Raw genomic sequence first — 19,954 nt, forward strand, 5'->3', positions numbered from 1 at the left:
TGTCCTCCCACAGCACCATCATTGTAATTAAGTACAAGCCCTTGTAGCCAAGATTCATTGGGTCATTATTGCACAGAATCAGAGAGCAAGACAACTTAGAAGGAGCAAATTTGGCCCATCATGCCTATGCCAGCTCTTTGAAAAGCTGTCCAATTAGTTTAGCCTTTGTTCTTTCCTCTTAAGCCTGAAAAATGTTCCCATTCAAATGAAAGTTGTTGAATATATTTCCACTGCTCTTTCCAGCAGTGTAAATTGGTCAGTCTCTTTGGTTATTTTGTAAATTAATTCAGTGTTCTCTGGCTATTAACTCTTTCCACACTGTAAACTGTTTGTCCCCATTTACTCTGTCAAAATCCTTCAAAATGTTGAAAGGACCACAACTTCTTTACTTTCTTCACATAATGAACTCTCTCTTTATTGGTACTACTCTAGTAAATCTACTGCACCCTCTTCAGTGCCTTAAATTGTTTCCAAAGTGTGATGCCCAGTGCTGAACATAACTAAATACATAAAAGTTTAAGGATACCTTCCTTACATTTGCTTGATTGTCCTGTTTAAAGAACTAGGATTCCCTAACTTATTTGTATTATCCTTCTTAATTTGTTGTACCACCAGCAAACATTTTTGAATTGAATTGAATAGGTTTATTATTGTCACTTGTACTGAGGTACAGTGAAAAACTTGTCTTGCATAAGACTATAAGACACAGGAGCAGAATGAGGCCATTTGGCTCTTCAAGTATCTTCGCCATTCGATCATAGCTGATTTATTTTTCCCTCTCAAACCTGTTTTCCCGCCTTCTCCCCATAACCTTTGATGCCCTTACTAATCAAGAACATATCAACCTCCGCTTTAAATATACCCAATGACTTGGCCTCCACAGCCATCTGTGGCAATGTTCATACCGTTCAAACAGATCAATTCATTACATAGTGCATTGAGTAGTACAAGGTAAAACAATACAGAATGCAAAGCAGTGTCACAGCTACCGAGAAAGTGCACTGCAGGTAGACAATAAGGAGCAAGATCATAATGAGGTAGGCTTTGAGGTCAAGAGTCCATCTTATCGTACTAGGGAACTGTTCAATAGTCTTATAACAGTGGGATAGAAGCTGTCCTTGAGCCTGGTGGTACATGCTTTCAGGTTTTTGTATCTTCTGCCTGATGGGAGAGGGGAGAAGAGAGAATGTCTGGGGTGGGTGGGGTCTCTGATTATGTTGGCTGCTTCACTGAGGCAGAGTCCATGGAGGGGAGGCTGGTTTCCGTGATGCGCTGGGCTGTGTCCACAACTCTCCGCAGTTTCTTACGTCTCTGGGCAGAGCAGTTGCCGTACCAAGCTGTGTACATCCAGATAGGATGCTTTCTATAGTGCATCGATAAAAATTGGTGAGTGTCAAAGGGAACATGGCAAATTTCTTTCATGGAGATGAAAAACACTATCGTGCTGGAAGAACTCAGCAGGCCAGGAAGCTCCATGGATGCTTCCTGGCCTGCTGAGTTCCTTCAGCATCATAGTGTTTTTCATGTAGATTCCAGCATCTGCAGTCCTTTGTCTCTCCCAATTTTCTTTAGCCTCCTGAGGAAGTAGAGACGCAGGTGAGCTTTCTCTCTGTTCCTTCTTAATCTTTAAAATTGTATTATTTATTGTTTATTTTAGCAAGTGGAATGTTATGTCACATTTCTTCTGGTTAGAGTTCTAGAGTCATACATCACGGAAACAGGCCCTTTGGCCTAACTGGCCTATGCCAACCAAGAAGCCCCATCCAAGCTAGTCCCATTTGTCAGAATTTGGCCCATAACATTTGAAACCTTTTCAATCCATGTACCTGTCCAACTGTCTTTTAAAAGTTGTTATTGTACCTGCCTCAACCATTTCCTCTGGCAGCTCATTCCACATGGATACCACCCCTTGTGTAAAAAAGTTGCCCTTGTTCTCTTCAACCTTTCTTCTTAAGTCTTTCCCCTCTCACAAACCTTTTTTTATATCTCTTTATTAGTCACAGGTACAATGTACACAGTGAAATGCATCTTTTTTGCAAAGAGTGTTCTGGGGGCAGCCTGCAAGTGTCGCCACACTTCCGGCACCAACATAGCATGCCCATAACTTCCTAACCTGTACGTCTTTGGAATGTGGAAGGAAACCAGAGCACCTGGAGGGAACCCATGCAGAAACAGGGAGAATGTACAAACTCCTTACAGACAGTGGCCGGAATTGAACCTGGGTCACTGGCGCTGTAAAGCATTACGCTAACTGCTACACGACCGTGCCTGCTCTGCCCTCTAGTTCTTGATACCCTAACTCTGGGAAAAAGAGTGCATTAACCCTATCTATGCCCCTCTTGATTTTATACATCTCTATGAGATCACCTCTCAGTCTCGTAAGCTCTAAGAAATAAAGTCGTAGCCTGTCTAACCTCTTTCTATAACTCACTCCCTCAAGTCCTGCCAGCATCCTTGTAAATCTTTTCTGCACTCTTTCCAGTTTAATAACATCTTTCCTATTAGCAGGGCGACCAAAACTGAACACAATACTCCAAGTGCGGCCTCACCAGCGTCCTGTACAACCGCACCATGACCTCACAACTTTTATACTAAACGCCCTGACTTATGAAGGCCAGTGTGCCAAAAGCACTATCCTATCTGTGATTCCACTTTCAGTGAACCATGTACTGTACTTCAAGGTCCCCCTGTTCTACAACAATCCCCAGGGCCCTGCCGTTCACTGTGAAGGTCCTACCTGGATTTGACTTTCCAAAATGCAACACCTCATACTTATCCGAATTAAATTCCATTTCCTCAGCCCACTTACTCAGCTGATCAAGATCCCCCTGTAATTTTTGATAACCTTCGTCATTGTCCACTATACATCTATTTTAGTGTCATCTGCAAACTTACTCACTGTGCCTTGTACATTCTTATCCAAATCACTTATATAGATGACAAACAACAATGTAATGCACTGATCCCTGAGGCATACCACTAGTCACAGGCCTCCAGTCCAAGAAACAACCTTCTACCATCACCCTCAGTCAGGTTCATAAGACATGATCTCCCATGCACAAAGCTATGCTGACTACCCCTAATCAATCCCTGTCCTTTCAGATTGTCATTATCAAAATTCATCATTTCCCACTTAAATTTCATGAACCATGCTTCCACCGATTTTACTAGTATGTGTAGGCCCATTTTGTCAGGGTTAGTGTCAAATGCAAACTGAAATTTTGCATTTGACACGAATTTGACACTAATTTTAACTATACAGTTATAAAAAAAAGCAGCGGCCCTAACACCAAGCCCTAGGAACTCCACTCCAAACTTCCCTCAGTCATAATATCAACTATTCACCACTACTCTACAATCCTGGTCAAATTCATGTCACTCAAACATTTTTCATTGAATCCCATGCCCCCAAATTCGTTATCAAGTCTATTTTGAGGTACTTGGTCAAACACCTGTTAAAAGTTCAAATACACAACATCAACCATCCTCTCCATTACATTTTCAAAGATTTTTAGGACTGATTTACCTAGAACAAATTCATGATGGATTTTATATGACCTGAAATCTCCAACTAAACATTAGGAAGACAGAAACCATTGATTTTGGACCTTGTCCCAAATTCCATAAGGCACATATATCATTCCCTCTTCCTAACAACTATCTGAAACTGAACTAGACTCTTCTCAACCTGGTGTCATAATTAACCCCGAGTTGAGTTTTGGATTTACAACTGCTCGCTCAGACCAATGCCAAAACATCATCTACTCCACTTCTGCCTCAGCTTATCTATGACCAAAATCCTCATCTATTGTTTCTTGTGTAGCCTTCCACATTCAACTCTGTAAACTTGAGGTCATTCAAGAACTTACTGCACGGGAAAGGTAATGTGGGAATGGAAGTGGGTGCCAATGGAGGTGGAAGGGTGAACTCCACGACAATGCTGACTCACATTTCCGAAGACCTGGGTTCAGGAAGAACTACATTACTTCCTATGAAGGGAGTGGTCTCCTCTACTGCTATGTAGTTTTCTCCTTCAGTTTATGTTGATATAAGTGGAAACATTAGTTTACAAAAAAACGACGTCATTTGGTGGATACCCGCAAATAGGGAAATGTCAGAAGCATTAATGTAAAAAACACAAGATATGTCAGGTGCGACTTCACCCAGCAAAGATCTCCAGCGCGATCTTCCCTGATTTGTTGAACTTCGTAAAGCACAGCGCTCAAAACTAAATGGATGTTATGCAATTTAATCTCTAGACTTTTATAATCTCAAAAAGGGTGAGCAGTGAGTTAGCTCCGTCACAATAGTTTCCATCACTATACTTCGTTGTGATTACCCACCGGTTCTTCTGGAAAGAACGTACTTTGCAGGCGGTTGTGCTCTGCTCAACACTGCCCTCCAGCTCCATTCAACATACACAGGCGAATCCGTTTTACCGCAGCCGCTGCGATTTGTTATGTAGTTGCGACCTGCCGTAACACATTATATTTCCCGTTGGGCCTCGTGGAGTTGGCAGTTCCATCAGCTGCATAATGTTCAAGAAGTGAGTTTTCCCCCATTTCACCTCTTTTCTTCTGTTTTTGATCTGGGAAGTCATCCATTTTATCATGTCCGAGTTCCTAATGCTTGGGTTTTCGAACCTTTCCGTGTTTGAATAGAATTTGACAACATGGTAAATGTGACAGCATTCGCGATAAATGGGTTCGTTTCCTAAATGCAGAGAATTTGAATTAAAGTTTAGTATTTTCGGGCATCCTTCGCTCTCTTCTGACAGGTTGTGCAGGTTGTTATTTGCGATATTTTATACGCTCCACCTCCTTTTTTGGCGCGTTGCAACCGTATTTTCGTCTCGAATTCAAGAACGCTGAATTAATGACAAAGCTCTTCACGGGCTGTTGCCATCTCCATGTCGTATACTGAATAGCTAACTATCATCGGGAGTATTAGATTCATCTCTGTCAGTTTTCCATAGTTCTTTGGAAAAACAAGTCGTTGAGTTGACCGAGTGCGTTTGTTTGGGGGTGTACCTGAGTCGTAGAGATCTTGACCAGTTCCATCCCCGGTTGGCGGCGAGTGGCTAATCCCATTGGCATTGAGGGATATTATAATCTGTTGTTCAAGGGGAGTGGGGAGCACAGTGCAGTAGAATTGACAAGAGTTTTGCAGGTGGCACCTGACTGACCATAAGACATTGGAGCAGAATTAGGCCATTTGGCCCATCGAGTCTGCTCCGCCATTCCATCGTGGGTGAGTTTTTCCCTCTCAACCCCGTTCTCCTGTCTTCTCCCCATAACCTTTGACGCCTTTACTAATCAAGAACCTATCAACCTCCACTTTAAATATACCCAATGACTTGGCCTCCACGTTCTTGCTGCTTAGTTTTGTCTTGTGACCCAGCTGACCTGATGTATGTGGACAATGGATGAATACAGTATTGGGCTTGAGTTTGATGTCCTCAAAAGTTCCTCAATGTCTGGCTGATGCAACCGTTTAAGTGAAGCATTGGTGATTATGGAACATGAGAAAAGCTTAGCATCCAGGAAGGAGGATTAACTTTAAAATGTGGATGTCGTCTCCAAACAAGTGCATTTGCTTGGAGAAATGGATTATATCCATTATCTTTTATAAACACCAGAAGTGAGAATGATTCATTTGTTTTCTACCTTGACAGATTTGATGAAAAGGAAAATGTTTCAAACTGCATCCAGCTGAAAACATCTGTTATTAAAGGCATTAAGAATCAATTGGTGGATCAGTTCCCAACGATTGAGCCATGGTTGAACCAAATCATGCCAAAGAAGGACCCTGTAAAAATAGTAAAATGGTACAGTTTAGCTTTTTCGGATTCTAAATGTAAAGCAAAATTGTTTTGTTTTAATTATCATTCTCTCTGTGCCTTTTCTGCTTGAGTTGTTTGTGCACTTTATATTTACAGTCATTTAAGTGTATTGTTTTCTATTTTGCTTACAACATAGAAGATTACTTGATTCATTGAGTGTGCTGGCTCTTGGAGCAATCCTATTCTCCACCCTTTTCCCTGTAACCTATTCTCCCTCATGTGTCCATCCACTGCCCCCTGATTCTTGCAACATCCACTTGCACTAGGGGTGATATATAATAGCCAATTAATCTATCAGCCACCTGCCTTTGGGATGTGGGAGGAAACCTGAGTCCCAGGCGTTCACGGAGAGAACTGATAGCACCAGAGATCAGGATCAAACCTGGATCGCTGAAGCTTGAAGGCAGCAACACTAACTGCTGTGACATTGTACTAGCCCCTTTTCGTTGGAAATATTGGAAACATCTTGCAACGCCTACTGATGGCATCTGTTCTTGGTGCTCCTTTAGTAGTGCATTATTTGTGTGCCTCTATCTCCAGTTGCAACTTGGATTCGGTATTTAATGGAAGGATGCCCAAGAAGCTAAATTTGCTGATTTTTATATTGGAGGTGAAAAATTTTAAGTTTAGGTAAGTGGGTAGGATGTCATCTAGCATAACATTGTGCTGTGTGAAGAAGCTCCCATAATTTGACTCTGGAGTTGAATTGCTCTTGATCAAGGCAGATGTTCTGATGCTACAATCAATATCTATTTCTGGGTAGGAGAAAGGGAAAATCAGTTGATTGGAAAGTGTTCATTTGTAGAATTAGAGTGGAACAGAATTCTGAAGCCTTCTCTGTCCAAACACATTGTTCATGCTCTGTAGGAATATATGATGCTAGTGGAAAATGTTCTATTCCCAATGTGCTTTCACCTGATGAACAAAACATTTGTGAAATGTTAACTTTAAATAAAGCTTAGTAAATGTCACTGGTCTAATGCCTGAAAGCTGTCAATGGCCATGCAGCTATCCCAGTGAGAGGTGGTTCTGTAAGGAGAAGGGAAAAATTCATTCTCTATCATACTAACTTTTTAAAAGTTAAAGACTATGTTGAACATTATTTTTTCTCCACTGAGATGGAAATGAAGTGTTAGGACTAGTTCTGTTTGCAAAAGGGATCATCATCTGTATTTTTGCAGTCCTGTTGCAGGGTTATGACCTGAAATGTCAATGATTCCTTTACCCCCACAGGTGCTGCTTGACCCACTGTGTTCCTTCAGCAGGAGGTTTGTTGCTTATTGTGTATTGACAACGCTGAACTAAATTTTACAAGTAGGGACCTGTGGAAGTTTTTTGGTTGCGTCATGTGGATTTAATATGTAGTACTCTGTTCTGTAGGTCTATGGCTTGAGAATTTCTGTTATTATCTAGGCTGGTATTTTGTAATACAGTGATTTTGGAACATTAAATTTGGAAGATGCGAGATTTTGCAATAGCCTCATCTGGAGTTAGTTAATGATGATATCCATCGATGATCAGAAGGCTGTCCTTGTGCTCTGATCAACATTCTTTCTTCACACCAGTTTTAAAAAAAAGTTTAACTAGCTGTTGTCTCATTGTATTTGGTGTGTTGTTGATGTACATCATTTTGATGTAATTACTTTTTATGAAGTAATTATGTATTTTCTTTGAAGTACTTTCATGCAATGAGGAACCATGCAAATGCATTAAAACAGGAATAGAAGAATTATTTTATATCCTAAGCACCATAATTAGGTACATAAACATTTTTGGCTACTATTTTCCGAAGAAAAAAAAGGACTAAGATTACATTGCACTCCGCAGGACAATGTGAATGACCTAGGGATTTTTAAAAATATCTCGTACTTCATTTTCCCTCTTTCTCTGATTGAAGCCATGAACATATAGAGATCTTGACGGTTAATGGAGAATTACTGTTCTTTAGACAGAGGGAGGGACCATTCTACCCCACCTTGCGATTACTTCACAAATGTAAGTTGATTGTCATTAAGTGTTTTTTGGACTGATAAGATCAAAAATATTCACTGAGTGGATATTTTTCTGTTACTTTTTCTGGGTTATTTTTAAATGCTATATCTCAAGAGATATCATGGTAAATGGATGTCTTGTTATTTGTAGTTTTATTATTAAACCAACCCAGAGGTAAGAAGCTCTGATGTAGTGGATTAGTGAACCATTATTCATTTTTAAGACCCATGTTGTTTCTGATGGAGTCAGGCCATCAGTATGACTTCTGTGTGTAACCCTCGACTCTTTTTTAGAAGTACACAGATTGCTGGATAGTAAAGTGTGAAAGCAATTCATATAGTACACTCCGGGATTCCTAATGTTGCAAAAATTGTATTTTAAATAGCATTTGTTCCATCATTTATTAAAAGGAATTTGCTTGCCCATGTTCTTAAGATATAACGTTAAGGAATTTTAAAACAAATTTTGCTCCTTCAAAGGTTTAAGCCAGCTTTCTGTCCTGGCTACCAACACTGGCTGTTTCTATGTGCACTCTTCTGGAGATACCATCTCACTGCACATAGAGTCTCCAGACAAATGCTTGTTCCCTTACGGCAGCAGTGCATGACTCTTTGCAGGGAGAGCCAGATTTATGTGGATCCAAGGGCCACTCACGAGAAACGTGTTTTATGTTAATTGTTCAACCAGGTACCAGTGATTTTAGTCATGTTCGAAGGACCAAGTTCCATAGTTCTTGCTGCTCCACTCACTGCTCCGTTCACCGTCCCTTGCTGCCTCGCTTGTTACGTCTCTGGTGCGCCTTCCTATCTTATTAGTACTCTGCCCCGTTGTTGATAGATAGATTTTCAGTAAGTAAGGGAGTAATAAACATGCGGGTAGGCAGAAGTTGAGGTTGCAATCAGATTAGTCATCTGAATGGTAGAGCAGGCTAGTGGGGCTGCGTGGTTTACTACAGCTTGTTTATATGCTATATATATATATATGTTTATGGAGACAAACCAGTGCCTAGCAGTAAAGTACATGTGGGTTGAGCTGTAAATGGTCTTCTTTCAAGTCAAGATGATTTTACTAGATCTATGGGGAGAGTCTAACCCAGCAAAATTGGTTTCTTTATTTGAAAATGGGGATCATTTATTCTGATGAAAAGCTCAGTTAATTCTGGTTCGTTGGAAAATTTCTCACACTATGTCAACAACTTCTGCACCCTTTTGCATTATTTTAAGAGGCAGAAAAGATCTGAGTTTTGCATCTCATCTTATGGTTACAACAATTTGCAATTCAACACAACTCTCTGAACCACAGTAGAGGATCAGTCTAGTCTAAGTACTCGGGGTCTGTTTTGAGGTTTGCACACGTAACCTTCTGACCAAAGTTAGAGTTCTACTAACTGAAACAAGTTGCTCCAAGTGAAATAAGCTGTTCTTAACTCTGATTATGACTCCTTCAAAGGCCTAATGCATAAACATAGTACCTTATGTAGCATGGAGTATGGTTCTCACAAGATTTTGGCAAGGTAGCAGTACTAGCTTTTCTCATTCAACCATTTACAATTGTGCAAGTTGAACTGTCAAACAGACGGGAGGGAACGTCTGAAATCATGGAGGGGGAGAAAAGGAAATGGTTCAACAGCCAACCTTACTATGTTAAACATTAACACAGTTTCTGCTACTGGATGCTATCCAGCAAGTACGGATGAACTATACACCTTTAAATACTAAATAGGGACACAATAAGTCTGGACTATGTTGCCATCCTTGTTCCTGTATGACCTTGTGGAACATGGTGAATGTATGAGTCAAAATTATTAGGAGAGGATGGGACAGAATTGGAAAATAGTAATTTTAAGTTGGTTAGGGAAATTTTAATTTTTGCTGATTTCTTTCTGAATGAAGTTACTGAAGAACGTTAGCCTGGATCATTCTTTATGTTATGCACAAATGAGACTTGAAGCATGTACCTTGTGATAAACAGTAATGGGGCTATCATGAAACTGAATTTATTGATGATCTTCATTTCTTCATTATAGATCCTGTTATCTTGCCACATCAACAGGTTGATAAAGGAGCAATCAAGTTTGTGCTCAGTGGAGCCAATATCATGTGTCCTGGTTTAACATCCCCTGGAGCTAAGCTGTACCCAGCTGACACCGACACGATAGTTGTATCCTTCTGGTGACTCTCTAATTTACCAGAAACTAAATACAGATTCTATTTCATAAAATAAAAGAACTATTAGTGAAGTTGTAATATAAGGGAAAATGAGTTGCAAACTGAATTGTTTTGCAGATAATTTTCATAGCAATTTCAATATATTCTGTTTAAGCCCTTAAAGAAATGTGACTTTTAAGGAAGTCCTTGGTATAGAATAAGGTGTAGGAATTGGTAAACAATTGCAGTAGATTACTTTGTACATTATATTTTTTAAAATTCTGAATCAACCCCTACTGTAGTCCTTCTGAGGTCATTGACTTCTATAAGTATAGAGATCTAGGGCACTGGTAGCTCTCTTATATTTGACCTTAATGATATCTCTCAGAAATAAAAATTCTTTGGCCGGGTTGGCGGAATAAATGGTTGCTATGATTCAGGAATTAGGGAACAGAGTCTCTGAATAAGGACAGAGATGAGCAGCAATTCCTTTATTCAAATGGTTGTGAATTTTTGGAATTCTGTACAACTGAGAGCCAGGGATTCTCAGTTGAGTATATTGTGAGACAGTTGACAAAAATGGTATATAGTTGATAATGTAGGGAAATGTGACATTGTAACTAAGGGGCATAATCCACAGATGATTGAGTTTAAGGAGAGTTTCTTCTGAAGAGTTTTGAATTTTTGGAATTCTTTATCTCAGAAAACTTTGGACGTGAGTCATGAAATGTATTGAAAGCTGAGATGCATGTTTGGAAATTGGGAAATCAAAGGTTATGGGACTAGGCCAGGAAATTGTAGCTGTCAAAGATCAGCAGCCAAGGGCTGTATGGCTTAATGCTATTTTTATCTGATTCATGTGTCATCCTTGTTGGTGCATGTTGATCAGCTGTTCAACCTGAGTGACAGAATTGCTAGATTCTGACCTCACTTGATATTGATTCAAGTATTTTGCAGTGGTTCACTTTCATTTGAAGGGCCTCGACCTGAAATGTCGACCGTCCATTTCCCTCTATAGATGCTGCCTGACTCACTGAATTCCTCCATCAGGAGGAGGATAGGCACAGGCTACAGGATGATATTGAGGAGTTGGTAAGATGGGCAGAGCAATGGCAAATGAAATTTAATCCTGATACGTGAGAGGTGATGCACTGGGAGAACTAATAAGGGTGGAAGATGCACAATAAATGTAGGGCCCTAGTGAATATTGAGGAACAGAGGGATCTTGGTGTACAAGTCCAAGGATCCCTGAAGGTGGTGACACTGGTTGATAAAGTGATGAAAAAGGCATGCAGGATACTTGCCTTTTTTATCCAGGCCATAGAATATAAGAAGAGAGAGGTTATGGTACAATTTTTATAAAACATTGGTTAGACCACAGTGGTCCTACTATGTACAGTTCTGGTGACCACATGATGGAAAGGATTGGATTGCACTAGCAAGGTGCAGAGAGCATTCACCAGGATATTGCCAGGCTTGGAATGTTTTAATTATGACGAGAGACTGGATAGAGAGGGTTTGTCTTCCCTGGATTGGAAGAAGTTGAGAGTGATCTGATAGAGATGCACAAAATTATGAAGGGCATAGATAGTTGGAAACTTTTCCCGATGGCAGAGGTATCTAAAATCAGAAGGCATAGGATTTGGTTAATGGATGAGAAGTTTTGAGAGGATTTGAGGCAGAATTTTTTTCATCTAGAAGATGGTTAGAATCTGAAATGCACTGCCTGAGTGGGTAGTGGAGACTGGTGCTTCCATAGCATTTAATAAGTCCTGAGTCCTGATGCAGGGTCTCAACCCAAAACATCGACCATCCTGTTGCTTCCAAAGATGCTGCTTGGCCCACTGAGTTTTTCCAGCAGTTAGTTTTTCACTCCAGATTCCGGCATCTGCGGTCTCTCGTGTCTACGTTTATGAAGTATCTAGATGAGTACTTGAATCGCCAAGGCATAGAAGGCTATATAAACTGGTACTGGAAATGAAATTAGTACAAATAAGTACTTGATGGTTGACACGGACATGGTGGCCGAAAGCCCTGCTCTGTGTTGTATGACTTTGACTCTGTTAGATTTCACACAGTTTGAAAATGTATCCATTGGGAGAGTTCTTTCATAACTTTTAGCTCACTGTAGATTTAAATGCTATATAATTTAGGATACCATTACTGGAACGGGGGGAAAATTTTCATTCACAATGTTTTGTTTTTCTGTTTGTAAAAATTACATGTTCAGATCTTGTCTGTGATTATTTGTGGATAAACACCTTTGCTTTACTCTCTTAGTACCTGAACATTTTCTTAACTCAAAATTCTTAAGGCTATTATGGCAGAAGGCAAGCAACATGCCCTTTCTGTGGGAGTCATGAAGATGCCAGCAGATAAAATGTAAGTATACTTCGCTTTGGTGGTGGTTATGGTAAACTAGATAATGCTTTGGGTTATGCAATGACCTTTCATTCCTAGGATCCAGCTAAAGTTGATGAGAGGACAGCAAAATTAGCCTTTGTATTTTTTCATATTTTGTGGTCTGGGCCTTGCTGGCAAGGCCAGCATTTATTGAACATCCCTAATTTCCCTTGAGAAATTGGTGGTGATTCCTTCTTGAAATGTTGTAATCCTTCAAATGAAGGTTCTCATAGAGTGCTGTTGATAGGGAGTTCTAAGATTTAGACCCTGCAAAGATAAAGGATCAGTGTTGTTATTCCAACTCATCAGTCCAGTTGCCTACAATTGTGCTCACATTGACAATAGCACCTTGAGGCTTTAGGATGTCAACTTGGTGCACGGTGTACCCTCCAGTAACATGAATTGAGATGTACATTTGGGGGGTGAAAAAACCGGGTTCCTTTGCTCTGCAACTACACCCATGTGTTCTGCTAAATGCAGTTGTTCTGAAGCTGAAAATACAACATATTATCACAGAATCAAGGTCATTAATCTGTCAGTCCGCCTATGATCGTATGTGGAGGAAGGCACATATAGACAAGCCTTCAGTGGAGACTGGTCTCTTATGACCAGTGCCACATATCATATTTGACCTAAATGCTAGAGAGGCACTGGTCTTACGGCCTCCAGCAATGCAAGTATAACTTTCTTAAAGATTACTGCAAGCAGCAAATAGGCTAACTGCAAGCAAAGGTGAAGCGATACTCATATTTGAAACTAGGTTCAGATATGGGTGCCTGTGGGAGTTGTGAGATGCAGAGAGGCTTTGAGGGCATACAGGCAGGCTTAGTGAATGGATGAGGGCATGGCAGTTGGATATAGTGTGGGAAAAATATGAGATCATCAACTTTGGGGGGGAAAAATGGAAAAGCAGATTATTTTAAAATAGTGACAAATTTGGAAGGGATGTCCTTATTAGCAAATCACTAAGAATTAACACACAGGTATAGTGAACAATTAGAAAGGCAAATGGTATGTTGGCCTTTATTACAAGAGGATTTCAGTACAAAATTCCAGTCAAAATATCTTGATGGCATTGTATAGTTCCCTGGTGAAACTGCATCTGAGGGGAATATTGTGTATGGATCTTGTTTTCCTACCAGAGGAATGTGTTACTTGCGATAGAAGGGTGTTATAAAGGTTCACCAGACTAATTCCTGGGACAGTGAAGTTTGCTCTTTAAAGGAAGGTTAAGCAAATTCTGCCTCTATTCTTCAGAACTGAGAAGAATGAAAGATTATATTATTGAAATATGCACAGTTCTTGTTGGGAAGATGCAGGGGATGATTTTTTGTTTCTGGCAGGGAGTGTCTCGGACTAGGTGGTAGTCACCGAATAAGAAGTGGGCCATTCAGAACAGAGATGAGAAGAAACTTCTTCACATTGAAGGTTGTGAATCCTTGGAATTCTGTCTGAGAGGGTTGTGGAAGTTCTTCTGTCAGTGAATAATATTCAAGTCTGAAGTTGATTTTTGGGTTTTAAGGTAATCGGGAGACACAAAATTCTTCAGGAAAGTAGCAATGGAAAAAGATTAGCCACAATCTAATCGAATAACTGAGCAGGAGCAAGGGGCCAAATGCCCTGCTCATGTTTTTATTTATTTTATTGTAATGATGAGCCAGTGTCAGATTTTTACATTCCTATTTTTTTATATAAAAAAGAGACCTGCCTTTGTAACCTTTAGAAAAATGAGTGCTGTAAAAAGAAAATTGTCAATATTTTGCACTATTTAGGCAAAGAGAATGGCCATTGGTTGACAGCATTCAGTCAGCTGATGTGGCATCAGGCTTGGGTTTGATTTGGAATGTACAATAACAATTAAGAGCTGAAGAAATATGAGCAAGAGCAGCTATTCAGTCCCTCAAGCCTTCTCCAACTCTTTCCAGCATGACCCCCATATACCTCAATGCCCTTGATGTCCAGAAACCTATCGATCTTTGGAATGAAAACAACAACTGAGCCTCCATCACACAGAGACGTAGACAATTCCAAAGGTTTATCATCCTATCTCAGTCTACTTCCTCAGGATGCTAAAGAAATTCAGTTTGTTCCCTTTGACACTCACCAACTTTTATTGATGCACCATAGAAAGCATCCTATCTGGATGCATCATGGCTTGGTACGGCAACTGCTCTGCCCAGGACCGCAAGAAACTACAGAGAGTTGTGGACACAGCCCAGCGCATCACAGACACCAGCCTCCCTTCCTTGGACTCTCGTTGCCTTGGCGAAGCAGCCAACGTAATCAAAGACTCCACCCACCCGGGACATTCTCTCTTCTCTCCTCTTCCATCGGGTAGAAGATACAGGAGCCTGAGGGCACGTACCACCAGACTTAAGGGCAGCTTCTACCCCACTGTGATTAGACTATTAAACGGTTTCCTTATACAATGAGATGGACTATGACCTCACGATCTACCTTGTTGTGACCTTGCACCTTATTGCATTGCACTTTCTCTGTAGCTGTGACATTTTACTCTGTACTGTTATTATTTTTACCTGTACTACGTCAATGGACTCTGTACTAACTCAATGTAACTGCACTGTGTAATGAATTGACCTGTACAATCAGTATGCAAGACAAGTCTTTCACTGTACCTCGGTACAAGTGACAATAATAAACCAATACCAACACCAATATAGCCCACCCCTTATTCTGAAACTGTGGCCCCTGTTCATAGACTCCTCTGCCATGGAAAACATTTTCCCTGCATCCAGCCTGTCAAGCTCCTTTTCTTTGCTTCGATGTGATCTCTATCCATTGTTCTGAACTCCAGAGAACACAGTCCCAATCTACTCAATCTCACCTCATATGGCAAACCCACCAATCCTGGAACAAGTCCAATGAATCCCTGCTGAACTCCCTGTATGGCATGTACATCCTTTCTTCGGTAAGGTGACCAAATCTGCACACAATACTCCAGGTGTGTTCTCATGAAGGCTTTACACAATTGCAAAAAGACTTCTTTACTCCTGTAGTTGATCCAGTTTGTTTCCTTTTTTTGGTACTTTTTTTCTTTGAAGCTTCTCTTTGGCATGGAAAAACAAAGGATACTTGTCATACCTGGCTTGACCATCACCAGTTGACCTGTCTATACCGATTGTAGGGTTTTGGCTTGCCTTGGTTACTGCGCCTTAGGCAGTAGTTCATTGTGTAATGTTTTCAATCATTTTGATGTAAGAAAGTGCTCATGCATGTGGGTGATCTTGAGACACTTTGATATCACAGAGTTACTTCAGAAAACATTTCACTTTAACTTCCTGATTGACTTGGGTAGATGATAAACATATCTTTGAACTTTTTTGATCATAATCATGGTATTGTAATTTTTAATTCCACTAGTTTGTTGAGGTAGTTGAGGCTGTATGAGGTAGATGTGATGATTTTAAAATAGATTGAATAATTAACTTCCATTCATGTATAAATAGACAAATCCCTTTTGCACTTTATATCTATTTTTTATATTTTTACTTTATTTTTTTCTGTACAGTGAACAAGTGAACAAAGGTATTGGAATTGAAAACATGCATTACTTAAATGATGGTCTCTGGCACATGAAGACTTATAAATAACAACGGAATTCAAGATTAATCTCTGAAGGAGAAATGGACCGACAACTTCAAGACATTAAGATATTTTGAATATTGAATTTTAAAGATTGTATCTTTGTTTGTTTTCCATAAACCTGACATTACAGGAAAAAGGAAACAATTTTTGTGTACATCTGTTGGTATTTTCTCCTTGTACAAGTCTGTTCAAAATACAAAAGGAGTAGTAACCATTTCAAAGGATGGTGTAAAGCTATTTCCAACATATAAAATTTGACAACAACTTGACTTCCTTTGTGAAATCAAATCAATGCAGATTCCTTTAGCATGTACAATGGGTTTGTACAAACATGAATGCACAGTTGGAATTTCTGAATGTTTACTAAATTAATACCAAGATGATATGATGAACATTTTTTAAAAAGAAATTTCAGATCTTTGCATGTTGTAATTCCATCTTTGGAAGAGAAAGCTGTTTTTTGATTTCACTTAGGAATTCTCTTACCAATTTCACCCCATTCTAGGAAAAAATGGTGAATTCCTTCATCCATATGATATTTGATAGTATGGCATTACTTGGGAGTTGAAAAATTTGAGCCTTGTTAACATATTGAAGCCAGGTAGATACAAGTCTTCTGGTAATGATCTGGACTGGAGAATAGGTGAAAAGGCTTGGATTAGATTTGTGACATGAACTTTGATGTAGATTTATTAAAATACCAAATGGACAATATTGGCGAATGATCAGCAGCTTTATTTATTTTTATGAACTCTTAACCCTACTTGGATCCAAAAATAACAAACAATGATATAGTTTGCAATTGATAATAAGGCTGGAGATCATTTCATTTTACTCATCCAGCAATCTCCAGTTCCTGTACTAATGATTTCTCCCATATTTCCATTCTGCTTTTTGTTTTAAGAATTTCCCCTTCTCTTTTTTTAACTTCATTTGAGGAATGTGCATCTGAAACATTAATGCTTCTATTTGCTGCTCTGGTCTGTATTCACTTTATTTTTGTTTCATTAAATCTGGATTGCTATATTAACATCTTGTTCAAGTTATTGTGCAGCACCTAGCCCAGATAGCTATTTGTCAGTACTCACTTTGAAGTGACTAGTCATGAGTGTTTAAAAATTGCGACAGAATTCCTTTTTATCTCGCAGTCTGAGAGGAATTTAAATTGGCCTTTGGAGTGAATCAGCTGAAATATGCAAGAGTTGAGAATGAAGCCTGCTGACTCTTGGATTAAACCTGAGAAGGTCAAGCTGCCATTGTAGAACTCGCTGAGGATCTGCAGTTTATTAATTTAAATAAGTTGTCATACTTTTTCCTGAATGAAAGTTTGGATAAAGTTTCGTTTAGTCAGATAACATTTTTGATGTTGATCAGTGTCAATGCACTCTCCACCTGTATTGGAATTGGTTCATTATTGTCACATGTACCAAGATACAGTGAAAAGCTTTGTTTGCACGCCATCTGGGCAGATCATAGTCATACATAAATACATCAAGGTAGTAAAAAGAATGCAGAATATGGTGTTGCAGCTGTGGAGAAAGTGCATTGCAGGTAAACAAATAAAGTGCAAGGGCCACAATGAGGTAGACTGAGGATCAAGAATTCATCTTTAGTGTATGAGAGGTCTGTTCAAGAGTCTGATTGCTGCAGGATAGAAGCTGTCCTTGTATCTGGTGGTACATGCTTTCAAGCTTTTCTATCTTCTGCCCAACAAGAGAGGGGGAAGAGAGAATGACTGAAATGGGAGGGGTCCTTGATTACGTTGGCTGCTTTCCCAAGGCGGCAGGAAGTGTTGGTGGAGTCGATGGAGGGGAGGATGATTTGTGTGATGAACTGGGCTGCATTCACAACTCTCTGCAACTTCTTGTGATCTTAGGCAGATCAATTACCATACCAAGCTGTCATGCATCCAGATAGGATGCTTTCTATGGTGCATCTGTTAAAATTGGTAATATTGAAATTCCTTAGCCTTCTGATAAAGTAGAAGCACTGGTGTGTTTTTTTGGCTTGTACCCTTTCCCATCAGTGTGGCTGTTTATTCTGCAATGATAATGTGGGTCACAGGGAGGTCTGTAATGGAAAACCGCAAACATCAAAACATCAAACCCCGAAACATCAAAAGGATGGAGTGCTAACAATGTGGAGTTGCATATGAGACAGTGTTACAACTGATAGGCAGCTATCCTGTGCACACAGAATTACAGATAGAGGTTGAGTTTCTCAGACATGTCAAAATATTATCTGAGGAGGCTCTGGATATTATAGCCAGTGATATTTTTTTTTACAGCATTGTTTTCTGGATCTAGTGGACGTGCTCCACTAATAACTGAGAAGGTGACCACTTCCATTAACTTCAATGCCCTGAGATGTTTCCACAGCTTTGTGGAGATAGGGTAGGATCTCGGTACCGGACCCTCAAAGAAAGGCCTCAGGCACATGATGGATGCCTTATTTTCAATCACATCAGTTACTTCACAGAAAAGTCAAGACAATATGCAGTTGATCAGGTTTGTGTCAGTGACTGACGTCCAGGTTACAGAAGAATTGAAACAAGTGGTACTTAAGACAGAAGTATTCATTAATGTTCAAATGTTACGTGACAACAAAAATATCTTCAGATGTTTAGAAGATTTCTGAGCAGCTAACATTATTCATCCTTAATCAGTCCATCCTTGCTAATAGTCTTGGGCTACTGCTTAGGGGCAAAGGAAGTTTACTGAGGGCAAAGGAAGTTTACTGAAGACAAAGGCAATGACATTTGCAAGGAAGCAAATGGCCCAGGAGCCCAATAGCCAAGTACAATTGTCCACCTCTAATTTAGATTCATTTATTAATAGTCTGCCAATGGTGTCTCAGCAATTTTGTGGACATGGTTAACTTCTGTCTCCTTACCGCACCTCCAGTGATTTATTTTTGTGTGGAAGGTCCTGTTGTAGCATTAGACCTTGCTGCTGAAGAGCCTCTTAATGTGGAAGTAGAGTAATTGGTAAATTAGTCTGCAACAAACACAAGCAGCTAACCACTAACTGGAAAATCCACTTCATTTGACTGAGCCAAATCCTAAATGCACAGAAGAAAATTTCATGCCTTTTCTCCCTGGTGCAATTGCCACACCCGCTTACCTATGATATTTAGATATAGGTGTAGATATTAGTCCACACCCTTTGTTGTGTGTTAATGTTGTAAATTACCATATTGCTGTTTACAAAGCTGCATAAAGAGTGAGCACTTTAAATGTGAGATTCACAGAACAAAATCCCTCTATATCATCATATCCAAATGCCTTTTAAATGTTATAATTGCATTTGCCTCTATCAACTCCTCTGGTAGCTTGTTCCTGATAACTACCACTCTATGTGGAAAAACTTACCCCTGAAATTCCTTTAAATTTCTCCCCTTTCACCTTAAATCTGTGCCCTCTAGTTCTAGGCTTCCCTGTCCTTGGAAAAAGAGTCTATCTTTCCTATCTATGCCTGTCATAATTTTACAAACTTAATATGGTCACTGCTCAGTTTCCTGTGTTCCAGTGAGAATAAATCCAGCCTATCTAATCTCTCCTTATAACTACAGTCCTCCATTTCAGGCAACATCCTGGTGAATTTCTTCTGCACTCTCTATGCTACCACATCTTTCTAGTAGTGTGCTGATCAGAAATGCACACAATACTCCTCAGTAGTCTCCAACCCGATTGCAGGAAAGTCAATTACTCTAACTTCTGGTAGCCACTCAAATCTGTCCCCTTTTTTCCCCCTTATCCCACTGGCCCCATCACCCCTTTTTCCCCTCTTGATCTGCCCATCACCCACACATTCCTCTGTCCGGTTCCCCTCCTCACCTCCTTCCCTTTATTCCATAGTCCACTGTTCTCTCCTATGAGATTCCAGCTTCTTCAGCCCTTTGTCACTTCCACCTATCACCTCCCAGCTTCTTTCATCATTCCCAGTCTTTCCCTCCCTCAACCGCC

At 39.9% G+C, this 19,954-nt stretch overlaps 1 protein-coding gene across 1 annotated transcript; it reads left to right on the forward strand.

Moving 5' to 3' along the window:
• Positions 1-4,400: 4,400 nt before the first annotated feature.
• Positions 4,401-16,704, forward strand: mcts1 (MCTS1 re-initiation and release factor). The gene is made up of 6 exons (XM_052021059.1): positions 4,401-4,546; positions 5,675-5,827; positions 7,740-7,837; positions 9,861-9,994; positions 12,296-12,363; positions 15,914-16,704. Exons 1-6 carry the CDS (start codon positions 4,536-4,538, stop codon positions 15,993-15,995), a joined length of 546 nt encoding a protein of 181 aa, XP_051877019.1. The 5' UTR covers positions 4,401-4,535; the 3' UTR covers positions 15,996-16,704.
• The last annotated feature ends 3,250 nt before the right edge of the window (positions 16,705-19,954 follow it).

The sequence above is a fragment of the Pristis pectinata genome, chromosome 8 (genome assembly GCF_009764475.1).
Source record: "Pristis pectinata isolate sPriPec2 chromosome 8, sPriPec2.1.pri, whole genome shotgun sequence".
In the NCBI taxonomy this organism is placed as follows: domain Eukaryota; kingdom Metazoa; phylum Chordata; class Chondrichthyes; order Rhinopristiformes; family Pristidae; genus Pristis; species Pristis pectinata.

Coding starts and splice junctions, on each gene's coding strand:
- mcts1 (XM_052021059.1), top strand. Junction 7,838..9,860: donor CTTGCGATTACTTCACAAAT/GTAAGTTGATTG, acceptor TCTTCATTATAG/ATCCTGTTATCTTGCCACAT. Junction 12,364..15,913: donor AAGATGCCAGCAGATAAAAT/GTAAGTATACTT, acceptor TTTTCTGTACAG/TGAACAAGTGAACAAAGGTA.